Source organism: Musca autumnalis, unplaced genomic scaffold (genome assembly GCF_047663935.1).
Source record: "Musca autumnalis isolate F117 unplaced genomic scaffold, ASM4766393v1 scaffold_2, whole genome shotgun sequence".
Classification (NCBI taxonomy): Eukaryota; Metazoa; Arthropoda; class Insecta; order Diptera; family Muscidae; genus Musca; species Musca autumnalis.
The window spans coordinates 91790074-91802579 of record NW_027411755.1 but is presented as its reverse complement, the minus strand read 5'-3'; the positions used below and the strand labels follow the sequence as shown (position 1 = coordinate 91802579).

General features: G+C 40.7%; 1 protein-coding gene across 1 annotated transcript; it reads left to right on the top strand.

Annotated features, from left to right (window-relative positions):
- Nucleotides 1-310: 310 nt before the first annotated feature.
- LOC141392335 (uncharacterized) lies at nucleotides 311-6826 on the top strand. Its single transcript, XM_073965286.1, has 4 exons — nucleotides 311-1087; nucleotides 5176-5469; nucleotides 5798-6565; nucleotides 6806-6826. Exons 1-4 carry the CDS (start codon nucleotides 311-313, stop codon nucleotides 6824-6826), a joined length of 1860 nt encoding a protein of 619 aa, XP_073821387.1.
- The last annotated feature ends 5680 nt before the right edge of the window (nucleotides 6827-12506 follow it).

Below are 12506 nucleotides of genomic sequence, written 5' to 3'. Positions count from 1 at the left end.
TGTAAAAGATCTAATTTATTCGCAAATTCTTGAATTTAGATTTTTTTTCACAATTTCAAGGATTTTTCATACATTTCTGTTGTTTTAGTTGTCCGCTTTCTCTAAAACTGACAGTATTTTCCAAAGTTCTTTGGCTTCATTATCACTTTCGAATACTTTTCCGTGATTTTTTCGCCATTTGTACAGCAAATTTCTGTGCTTAAGTTGTTTTTATCTCAACTTTTTTCTCGAAAATTCCAAATTCCGTCTATTCGACATACAGTTGTTACGTTTTTGTTCATTCCTTTTTTGATTCGAAGTTCTTCCCAAAATGTCTCTAGATTCGTTCATTCGTCTAGCCGACACCCTTGTGGGATTTGATGCGGATCTAGCTAATAATCTTCTTCCCGTGAACTCCATTCATTTGATTCGGCTTCATACTGATGAAATAAAGTCCCTATGGACTAAAATCAAATCGGAGTATGACAACTTTGTAAAAGACTACGTTTCCGAAGCCCACGAGGAAGAAGAATCAGGTGACGAAGATCAAACTTCAGAATTAGAAACGATTCGTGCTAAATTCAAGACCATATACCTTACTTATTGCAAGTGCATATCCAAGTTGTCCGAAATTTCAGACGAATTGCAGTCAACTGCAGTTCGTAAGGAGTCTCCTGGTCATTCTAGTCCAGCTCCTCAATCCCATTCGCCCAATGTTGCTTCAGGTTATTCCTTCAGATTGCCTCCTTGCGATACGGAAGTTTTTTCAGGGGATTATATGGCATGGCCCACATTCCGGGACATGTTCACGGCTGTGTACATAGATAATTCCTGTCTCAGTTCTGTGGAAAAACTCTTCCATTTAGTTAAAAAAACCAAAGGTGAAGCAAAAGAAATTGTTCAGAAGAGCCCTCTAACCAATAGTGGATTCGCTCAAGCTTGGTCCAGTCTTTGCGATCGCTACGAAAACAAGCGAGTTCTCGTCAATGGCCAGTTAAAAGTTCTTTTCAATTTACCTGATGTTCGTTCCGAGTCCGCTCAGGGTTTGAAACGCCTCCAGCGAGACATAAATTCTTGCATTTCCGTCCTGAAGACTTATGACATTGATGTAAAGAGTTGGGATCCCATCTTTGTCTTCTTGTGCTCAAATCGGCTTCCGGACTCTACCCTCACTATCTGGGAACAGACTCTTTCTGATAAGTCCAGTATTCCACGGTGGGCGGAACTGGACACATTCCTTACCAATAGGTATCTTACGTTAGAGTCTGTTTCCGAGATGCGCAGAGGTGTTCCTGGGTCCAGTAATAAGGAAAATTCGTCCGAAGGGAAGTCGAAACCTTCAAAGAAGTTAAGTTCTTTCCAGAGTAAGGTATCCGATCCGAAGTGTCCCTTATGTCCGAATGAGGCTCACATTATTCGAAAGTGTCCAAAATTCCTAAGGATGAATCCTGATGTTCGCAGTTCAGAGATAAAGCGACAGGGGTTATGTCTCAATTGCTTCTCAAAAACACATTCGGTCAAGAATTGTCCAAGCAAGCATAACTGCTATACTTGCAATAAACGACATAACACACTTCTTCACAAGATTCCAGTCAATTCCGCTTCCTCCGTACCGCCTTCTGTATCTAACACGGCTTCCAATTCAAATTTCAATCCCAACTCTGCCTCATTCTCTCGTTCAGAAATACAGTCCACTAGCAACGGGGTTGGGAATGTGCAAAATTATTTTTCGACTAGCGCTCAGGGAGTTTTGTTAGGTACAGCTATGGTACAAATTTTGCATAATGGTGTAACATATTCAGCTCGTGCTCTGTTTGATTCTGGGTCTGAAGGCACATTCATCACAGAGCGTCTGTTCAACCAAATAAAGTTACCCTTCAAGCGTACCAATGCCCAAATTTCAGGATTGAACAATTCCAATTCTGCCAGTGTACGAAAACAGTGCACTTTCGTTCTTTCGTCCAAGGTTGAGCGCAACTTCAAATTGACAGTATCCGCTTTTGTTATTCCAAAGCTTTCGGGTAATCTGCCAAGTCATTCTATCCCGGCATCATTCTTCAAAGATCTTCCAGATATTTCCTTGGCTGACCCTAACATCTTTAAGAGTGCGCAAATCGACTTGCTTTTTGGTAGCGACGTTCTACCTTCTTTACTGCTTCCTAATTCGAAGGCAGGGATTTGTGGCTCTCTTCTGGGTCAAGAGACCATCTTCGGATGGATCTTGACAGGTCCTGTTAACAGCAATTCTTCCGGGACAGTCAAAATTATTTAAAATTTCTGTGAAATCTCTTTGCATAAAGAGATTTCACGCTTTTGGGAGGTGGAGAATCTTCCAAGGAAGAACTTCCTATCCCCTTCCGATCAATTTTGTGAAGATCTGTTCAAATCTACTACTACGAGAGCGGATGATGGTAGGTATATTGTTCGTTTGCCTTTTAAGGAGGCAAATTCTAATGGTGTAGGTTTGGGACATTCCAGGTCCAGTGCTATGGCTCAGTTCCTTAGGAACGAAGCTCGACTTATGCGAACTCCCGAGTTAAAGGGAGAGTATGATCGAGTGGTTCGGGAATACAGTGAGCTGGGTCATATGCACTTGGTATCTTCTTCTAGTTCTTCCTCCCGTCCTACTTATTATCTACCTCACCACGCGGTTGTCAAGCCTGATCGCACATCCACAAAGGTTCGAGTGGTCTTCAATGCCTCCTCTCCTTCTTCGAGTGGTTTAAGTCTGAATGATACCCTTCATACGGGTCCAATTCTGCAATCCGACTTAACTATGCTGATTTTAAGATGGAGATTCTTTCGTTACGTATTCAATGCCGACATTGAGAAAATGTATAGGCAAATTCTTGTTCATCCAGATGATGCAAAATTCCAGAGGATTTTATATCGTTCAAATCCAAATGAGGAAGTTCAAGATTTCCAGTTAGAAACGGTAACATTCGGTGTGAATTCAGCACCTTATCTTGCCATTCGTGTCTTGCATCAGTTGGCAGACGATGTTCGTTCTGAGCTTCCTAGGGCGAGCGATATTCTTCGCAACTTAATGTACGTCGATGATGTTCTAGGTGGTGCGCATTCAATTTCGTTGGCACTTAGTTCTATTCAGCAGTTACAATCTGCATTGAAATCCGCTGGCTTTTCCTTGCGAAAATGGACCGAAAATATAAAAGATATTCTGGCTGATATTCCGTCCGAACATCTCCTTCACAAGAACTTTCTTGAGTTCGAAGAAAATAGTACTGCCAAAATGTTGGGCATACGATGGGATGCTCGTTCTTTTTCATGGCCAAACCATTTTCAGATTCCGTCACGTACACAAAACGGTTAGTTCATTCGCAAATAGCAAAATTGTTTGATCCAGCCGGTTGGCTATCTCCTTGTGTGGTTTTGGCAAAAATTCTGATGCAGAGAATCTGGGCGTCTGGTATCGATTGGGATGAGACTTTATCCCACGACATAGTTTCAGAATGGCTGCGTTTCCAGGCGGATTTTCCGTCCATCGAAAAAATCAGAATTCCACGCTGGGTAAATTTCACTCCAGCCAGCACTGTTCAATTCCACGGTTTCTGTGACGCGTCAGAAAACGCGTATGCAGCGGCGTTGTACGTTCGCATTTCTTCCGGTGCTTCTGTTTCAACGCACCTAGTCTATTCGAAGACTAAAGTAGCTCCCTTGAAAACCCTGTCCATTCCGAGACTTGAGTTATGTGGAGCAGCACTTCTTTCAGAGATGATCGATAGCCTTCTTCCGCTGTTGGACGTTCCGTCTTATTCCATATTCTGTTGGACGGACTCCACAATTGTTCTTTCGTGGTTAGCTAAGCCACCTTGTTTCTGGAAAACGTTCGTGGCGAATAGAGTTTCCAACATAATTCAGGTTGTTGATTCTTCCAAGTGGCGTCATGTCTCTTCCGAGACGAATCCTGCCGATCTGGCAAGCAGAGGCGTTCTTCCGTCCGACCTAGTCGGTAATGACTTATGGTGGCAAGGCCCTCATTGGTTGCGAGATTCACTGACAACGTGGTGCGCAGATAACGTTCCAGTTCCGGAAACCACTCTGGAGAGGAAATCCGTTCACGTAAATTTCGCCTACTTTTCCGAATTTGAAGATGTTCTAGAAAGGTTCTCTTGCTTTGGCAAAGCCCTTCGTTCTCTCGCTATAGTCTATCGATTCATCTCCCGTACGCATCCAAGGCATCGTTCCAATTCTGTCCCTCAATCTGGTCCCTTGACTAGTGACGAGTTAAACCTGGCACGGAATCGCTGGATTCAAGTGTGTCAGAAAGCATTCTATCCGAACGAGTACAATGCATTATCCGCTAAACGTTCCATTCCTGCTTCCAGTTGTATTCGAAACCTTAATCCTTTCCTTGATTCGGAAGGAATTATTCGTTCAAGTGGCCGACTTTCTTCGTCACCTGGATTATCTTATAATGAGAAACATCCAATAATCATTCCATCCAATTGTCATTATTCAAAGTTGCTGGTTTCGTTCGTTCATTCGGTAACTCTTCATGGCGGTAACCAACTCGTTCTGAGAATAATTCGATCTCAATACTGGATTCCTAAGGTCAAGAATCTCATCAAGGTTACCTTAAATAAATGTAAAGCTTGCATTCTGTACAAGCATCGTTGCCAGCGACAATTAATGGCTGCACTTCCTCCAGAAAGAACTGAGTTCTCTCGCCCGTTCACCCGAACTGGTCTTGATTTCGCAGGGCCTTTCGATATAAAAACCTATAACGGTCGTTCTTGCCGTACCACCAAGGGATACGTATGCGTTTTCGTGTGTTTCTCCACGAAGGCTATTCATCTGGAAGCCACATCTGATCTTTCGACATCCACTTTTCTTTCCGCGTTTCATCGTTTCGTTTCACGAAGAGGTTGTCCTTTGGAGTTATATTCGGATAATGGCACAACATTCGTAGGTGCTTCGAAGCTCTTAGCTCGGAACTTCCTTCAAGCCACTCGGGATAGAGTTGCTGCCTATTATTCTCTTCAGCGGCTGTCATGGCACTTTATCCCTCCAGGGGCTCCACATATGGGTGGTTTGTGGGAAGCAGGGGTTAAGAGCTTCAAAGGTCACTTTCGAAAATTCGCAGGTATGATGAAGTTCACCTTTGAAGAGTTTTCCACTTTGCTTTGTCGCATAGAGGCTTGCTTAAATTCGCGCCCTCTATCCCCGATGTCTCAGGATCCTTCCGACTTGGCTGCTTTGACTCCAGGTCATTTCCTTATTGGGACTCCTATTCTGGTTCCCGTTGATCCACATGCTGATAGTTCCTCCATTTCAATTCTAAATCGCTGGGAAAAGCTTAAGGCAATTCACCAAACTTTCTGTTCTCGATGGAAGAACGAATACTTGCGTGAACTTCAGAAGCGCAATAAGTGGCAAACTTCCGAGCCCAACGTCACCGTCGATTCATTAGTAGCCGTCATCGATGACAATCTTCCACCGAACGCGTGGCGTCTCGGCCGCATTTCGAAAGTATATATGGGTTCAGACGGTCGTGTTCGAGTCGCGGATGTAGTTACCCAACGGGGAACTATAACCCGGCCCATCACGAAACTCGTCGTAATATCCGCCCAAAACTAATACTTTCTGCCGATACCATTATTCGTTCTGATGTCCAATATATAACATTCCGTTATATTCGTTCCGATGTCCAAACTATAACGATACGTTATATTCGTTCTGATGTCCAACCTATACCAATCCGGTATATTCTTTCTGATGTCCAGTCTATAACAATCCGTTATATTCTTTCTGATGTCCAGTCTATAACAATCCGTTATATTCCTTCTACGTCTATTAGAACAACATGCCGAGGTCGCCTTCCCGTGCAAAATCAGTCATCCGTTCCAGTGTGGAGAGACAGCATACGTTGTATTCCTGCCGCCTATGTAAAGGCCGTCACCCATTGCGATACTGCAAAAAATTCCTGGGCTTGAGCACGGCTGGTCGTCTTGGTGCGGTTGAGAAGTACAAATATTGCAAAAACTGTTTGGCTCACGAACACTCTCATGGCGGCTGCTTTTCATCTCAGGGGTGCAGAAAGTGTAATCGAAACCATCACACCCTGCTCCACATTCAGCAAGACAAACCAAGAGACGCTCTCCCCGTTCGTCCAAGACCGGAAGGGGGTCGTGATTCGCAAGCAGAACCGTCACCATCAACTTCCAAGGTAACCTCCGTCACCACTTTATCTTCGTTATTACGGCAAAACACAATTATCCTGGTACCCACGGCGGTTGTTAAGATCACGGATGGCAACGTGAAATCATCAGCAAGGTGCTTGTTAGATTCGGGTGCGTCGGTGAGCAGGATATCCAAGAAGTTGGCAGATTCCCTAAATTTTACTTCGCTCACTATGGACGGTGAGACGCTTTGTCCGCTGACGATAAAACCTAGGTTTGATTCCGAACGTCAGGTGGATGTAATGCTCAAGGTGGATAATCGGATCAACTTGAAAACTCCGTCCAGGGCAATACCTAAGAAAGTTAAAGACCACTTCCAGAACCTGTATCTTGCCGACTCAACATTCTATGAACGTTCCGTCTACGATATTATCCTTGGCGCTGATGTATATACGAAGGTGATTTGTGACGGTACTATTTCCCGACCAGGGTTACCTACAGCGATCAATACCATCTTCGGCTGGGCTATATTCGGACCGTATTCTGTATAGTTCCTGATATCCAAAATATCACGTTTCTATTCTGAAACAGTTCTTTCCTAAAAATAAACTGAATTCCATTGAAAAATTTGCACTGATTTGTTTTAACTTTATTCTTATGAACGAAACACAAACTTTCCTTTTCAGCTACATATACATCATCCATAACATACATATTCGACTTTTTCCCTCAATAACTTTTAACTTCGATTACATTACATTGTAATCCGGAAAAGTACACACGACATGGAGTTCTATTTTTCATTTCATTGCAGCATTACTGCAAGGTGGGCGGTAATGTTAACGCCAAACCCCTGGGTCTCAGAGGTCCTTGTTGGCTTCTGGCAACTCAGGTTTTTCCCTATTCCATTTACTCTTTTTCTTTCTCACTGCCGCTCACCTACTTATATATGTATGCGTGTCGTCTGTGCTTTCTCGGACTTTCATACTTTCCTTTTGTTCAATCATAAATTACTTGCAATTCAACCATTGTAACATTCGGTAAGCATCGATTTTCAACTAATTCTTTTCTACCTTCTTTCAATAAAAAGAACACTTTTTCTGTTCAAAATCACAAATTGATTCCGCTTTGTTTTTCTTTTCTTTTATTCTTTTCACGCAATCCAATCTGGGAGAAATATTGTGTTTCCAACAATATTTCTTTAGTTCGGGTTCTAAGGTTTTCACTTTCTACAGGAAAACATTCAACGCTTCAAAATTGGTGTTTTCAATGACTTTATTTTAAATATTTTGCCATTTCCTGATTCGGTAAAGTCCAATGGAATTCTGATTCTATGGCATAAAAGAGACGGACATATCTTCTATATATATAAAAGAGTAAAGTGATGACTGACAGATCTACAACGCCCAGACGAAACGGCTGAAGCTAGAATCCCCAAATTTTGTGTGAGGATTAGTCTTGGGGCGAAGGTGCTCGATAAGGCTGGGTTTTTGGAAACTCGTCCTAGAAGGGTACGAAAAGTACTAAAATGTACTAAAAATGGTACCATTTGTGTGGGGGGCCGACTAAGAATCAACGCCCAGACGAAACGGCTGAAGCTAGAATTCCCAAATTTTGGGTGAGGATTAGTCTTGGGGCGAAGGTGCTCGATAAGGCTGGGTTTTTGGAAATTCGTCCTACAAGGGTGCGAAAAGCACTAAAATGTACTAAAAATTGTCAAATTTGTGTGGGGCCGACTAAGAATCAACGCCCAGACGAAACGGCTGAAGCTAGAAACCTGAAATTTTGTGTGAGGATTAGTCTTGGGGCGAAGGTGCTCGATAAGGCGTCCTACAAGGGTGCGAAAAACACTAAAATGTACTAAAAATGTTCAAATTTGTGTGGCTGACCGCCTAATAATCAACGCCCAGACGAAACGGCTGAAGCTGGAAACCTGAAATTTTGTGTGAGGGTTAGTTTTGGGGCGAAGGTGCTCAATAAGGCTGGGTTTTTGGAAATTCGTCCTGCAAGAGTGCGAAAAGCACTAAAATGTACTAAAAATGGTCAAATTTGTGTGGCTGACCGCCTAATAATCAACGCCCAGACGAAACGGCTGAATCTAGAAACCTGAAATTTTTTGTGAGTGTTAGTCTTGGGGCGAATGTGCTCGATAAGGATGGGTTTTTGGAAATTTGTCCTACAAGGGTGCGAAAAGCACTAAAATGTACTAAAAATGGTAACATTTGTGTGGCTGACTGATTAATAATCAACGCTCAGACGAAACGGCTGAAGCTAGAATCTTGAAAATTTGGGTGAGGGTTAGACTTGTGGGGAAGGTGCCCGATAAGGCTGGGTTTTTGGAAATTTGTCCTAGAAAGGTGCGAAAAGTACTAAAATGTACTAACAATGGTGCTTTTTGTATGGCTGACTGATTAATAATCAACGCTCAGACGAAACGGCTGAAGCTAGAATCTTGAAATTTTGTGTGAGGGTTAATCTTGGAGCGAAGGTGCTCGATAAGGCTGGGTTTTTGGAAACTCGTCCTAGAAGGATGCGAAAAGCACTAAAACTGGCTGACCGCCTTATAATCAATACCCAGACGAAACGGATGAAGCTAGAAGCTTGAAATTTTGAGTGTAGGTTGGTCTTAGTATGTAGGCGTGAGATAAGGCTCGGTTTTTGGAAATTCGAACTGGAAGGGTACGAAAAGTACTAAATGGTACTAAATATGGTACCCTTTGTATTAAGCAAACGGGAAAAGCTAGAATTCTGAAATTTGGGATAAGGGTCACAGGTGGAGAGTTAGGAAGATGTACCAAAGGGTTTTTGGAATTTCGACCTAGAAGGGTACAAAAAGTACTAAAAGTTATAAAATTTAGTACCAGTTGTATATTTTGAACGGCTATAGCTACAATCTTGAAATTTGGTATGGAAATAAAGGACGGGAGGTGGTATTTATGAAAGGACATTCGTTCTCATATGTACGAAAAGTACTAAAGTGTACTAAATGTAGTACAATTTGGATTTGAGTGAACGGATAAAGCTGGAAACTTGAATTTTAAAATTAAGACTACTATTGAAGAGTAGGATTGAGATATTAGGGTTATTTTTGGAAATTCGTACTTATGTGTACGAAAAGTACTAAATTTGGTACAATTTGGATTTGGGTGAATGGATAGAGGTGGAATCCTGAAATTTATAATTAAAGTTACTTATGGGGGTAAGATTGAGGTAGTTTTGGAAATTCGTACTTATGGGTACGGGAAGTACTAAATGGTACTAACTTTGGTATACTTTAGATTTGGGTGAACGAATAGAGCTGGAATCCTGAAATTTGGAATTAAGATTACTGTTGGACTGTAGGATTGAGTTAGTCTTGGAAATTCGTACTTATGTGTACGGAAAGTACTAAATTTGGTACAATTGAAATTTACGTGGACCGATAGAGCTGGAATCCTGAAATTTGGAATTATGATTACTTATGTATTGGATTTGGGTAAACAGATAGAGCTGGAATCCTGAAATTTATAATTAAGATTACTTATGGAGTGTAGGATTGAGGAAGTTTTGGAAATTCGTACTTATGGGTATGGAATGTACTAAATGGCACTTAATTTAGTACAATCTATATTTGGGTGAACGGATAGAGGAGGAATCCTGGAATTTCGAGTTAAGGTTATTGTTGGAGTGTAGGGTTAAGGAAGTTTTGGAAATTCGTACTTATGGGCACGGAATGTACTAAGTGGTACTAAATTGGTACAATTTCTATTTGGGTGAACGGAGAGAGCTGGAATCCTGAATTTTAGATTACTGTTGGAGTGTAGGACTGAGATAGTTTTGGAAGTTCGTACTTATGGTTACGAAAAGTACTAAATGGTACTTAATTTCGTACAATTTAGTTTTAGGTGGACGGATAGGGTAGTATCCTGAAATTTGGAATTACTGTTGGAGATAGTTATTGAAATTCGTACTTTCATACGAAAAGTATTAATGGTATTATGAATAGAGATGGAATTCGGAAATTTGGTATTATAGATCCTCTTGATGTGTAGGGTTGAGATATGGATGTGGTTGTGGATATACTTACAAAATTACAAAATGGCACAGAATTTGGTTCAAACTTTTATTGTGTAAATTAGTAGAGCTGAAATTGTGAAATTCGATATTATGTGTACGTACTTATGTATACGAAAAATACTAAATTGCGGTTGGGATTATGCTTTGGATAAAAGGCAGTAGTTTTTTAACTTATACATATTATAGGTACTGAATTTGGTACCAGTTTGGCGTTGAAGGGATAAAGTGGAATTTCGAATTGTTGTTGAGGGATGGTGTTGGTGTTTAGATAAGAATTTTTTTAAATGCATACAAATTCTGAAATTAGGCTTAGGGCTGGCTGACTTATTGAGAAATAGACAATGGTATTAAATTTGACGTTGGTGTAGCAATGAAGCTGGAATAATATAATTAGTGTGTGAAAAGTACAAAATTGCAATCAATTTGGTATTGGGCTAAGGAATAGGTATATTATCTATTTGACAGGTTCATTTTTAGAAGTGGTCGTACAATAAATGTACAAGGAGTATTAAGTAATACTAAATATTGAAGAACTGGTATTGGGCGAATCGATAATTGAAATTTGTTGTGAGGATCACTGTTGAGATTGGATCAGAATGTTTATTAAAATCCACCTTTAAATGTATGAAAGGTTTCCACATGTAATACTATTGACATTGGGTGAACAAGTAGAGCTAAAACTGTAACAAGCTAATGAGCTAAGGTTCTGGATTCTAAAAATTGTACTGAATAATGTTCTATTGTTTCCATGTTAACACGAATTCGGTTTCTAAATAATGTAATAATTGTTTCACAAACATCCCAGACGGGACAAGGAGACTTCTCTCATATCAAAGAGTGCACCCCGATTCATATTAGATCAGTGATATGGGACGTACTGATTATCGCCGAGTCCGAACGGCGTGCCTTACGACACCATTTGTAGAGAAGTTTTAAATAAGTGAAATACTCATTAAATGTCGCCAACATTACTGAGGGGTATTTTGCAACCGTGGAAAATTTGATGTTGCCTGACCGGGGAATCGATCGGTTTTCTACATTTTGATATCACAAATTCCAAAATTCGGACTGTACGAACAGTACTTGAAAGAAATTAAATATCAATTTAAATAGCTATAAGTACATAAAAATGTTCAGTGTTCACCATATTAAATGTTTATTTGAATATTATTCCTCTTCCGCATACGAAGTAGCGGGCATTTTGCTAGTAATTACTAATTATAGGTTCTTAACTTAGTACATACATAGTTTATTCATTCATTCATTTAATATCAGTTGAGATAAATGTAAATAGATATTTCCCGATTTTCCGGGAAATGTGGTTTTGTTTCGCGGGAAAATCCCGTAGCCAAAAAACCGATGCGGGATTTCCCTACCAAACCCCTATTTGTGACCATTTATTGCTAGACTAAATATTTATATAACTCAATTTCCAGGTGTTCTATGATGTTTCTGGGATGATACGTCCTAAGTCAAATTTTCAGGTTCATCGTCGCTAATTCATATAATATAGCCTAGCAGACACAGTCGATGTATCTCAATAGGTTTACCTATACTGATGTCCTTGTACAACTCGTGGTTCATACGACATCTTTCAAAGATTGTTTCTCTCAAACACACCAAGATCTGCCTTCTCTGCATGCTCAAGTAACCAGCATCGGAACCACGAACGAAGTTTTTAACTAACTCAAAATTATAGGAACCAACTTCCACAGTTGGTCCGAGTTCTATGTACACATTGTGCGTGGACACCATCAACTTGGTCATGTCGCCGTTTACCGTCAGACCCACTTTAACAGATTCTCCTTCAACCTTCTTAAGTAGTTTCAGGAGTACGTTGAATAAGTCACACGAAAGACTGTCTCCTTGTCTGAAACCTCTTTTGGTACTAAACTCTTCGGAGTGGTTCTTTCCTATTTTAACTGAGGACCGGGTATCAGTTAATGTCATCTTACAAAGCCGAATGAGCTTTGCGGGGATACTAAATTTTGATATGGCTTGAAATACCTTTGAACGTAAAGGGCTATAAAATGCTGTTTAAGTACACTATCTCTATCTGTTACGAGATTACCTTGCTCGTCTCTTCAGGAGGATGCACCAAAGGCATCAATTCGATGTTTCACACTTTGGTAGAATTTTCGGACTTTTTTCTGGCTCCTGTGCATATTCATGTTTTTACAATCCTGCTTTTCCATTTCTCTCTTTTTCCCGCGGATACTTCTCTCCTTTTCTCCAGATACTACTCTCATGCGCCACACGTGATTACTGATGGTAGAATAGCCCGCATTCTTCTCTTCAGTAGCAGCGTGACACTACTAGTCATACCATGTG

Bases quoted from the DNA above. Each gene is read 5' to 3' on its own strand.
- LOC141392335 (XM_073965286.1), top strand. From the start codon at position 311: ATGTCTCTAGATTCGTTCATTCGTCTAGCCGACACCCTTGTGGGATTT. The intron at 1,088-5,175 runs GTAAAGAGTTGG...CCGATGTCTCAG, and splicing joins TGAAGACTTATGACATTGAT to GATCCTTCCGACTTGGCTGC. The intron at 6,566-6,805 runs GTATATACGAAG...TTTCCTTTTCAG, and splicing joins ATATTATCCTTGGCGCTGAT to CTACATATACATCATCCATA.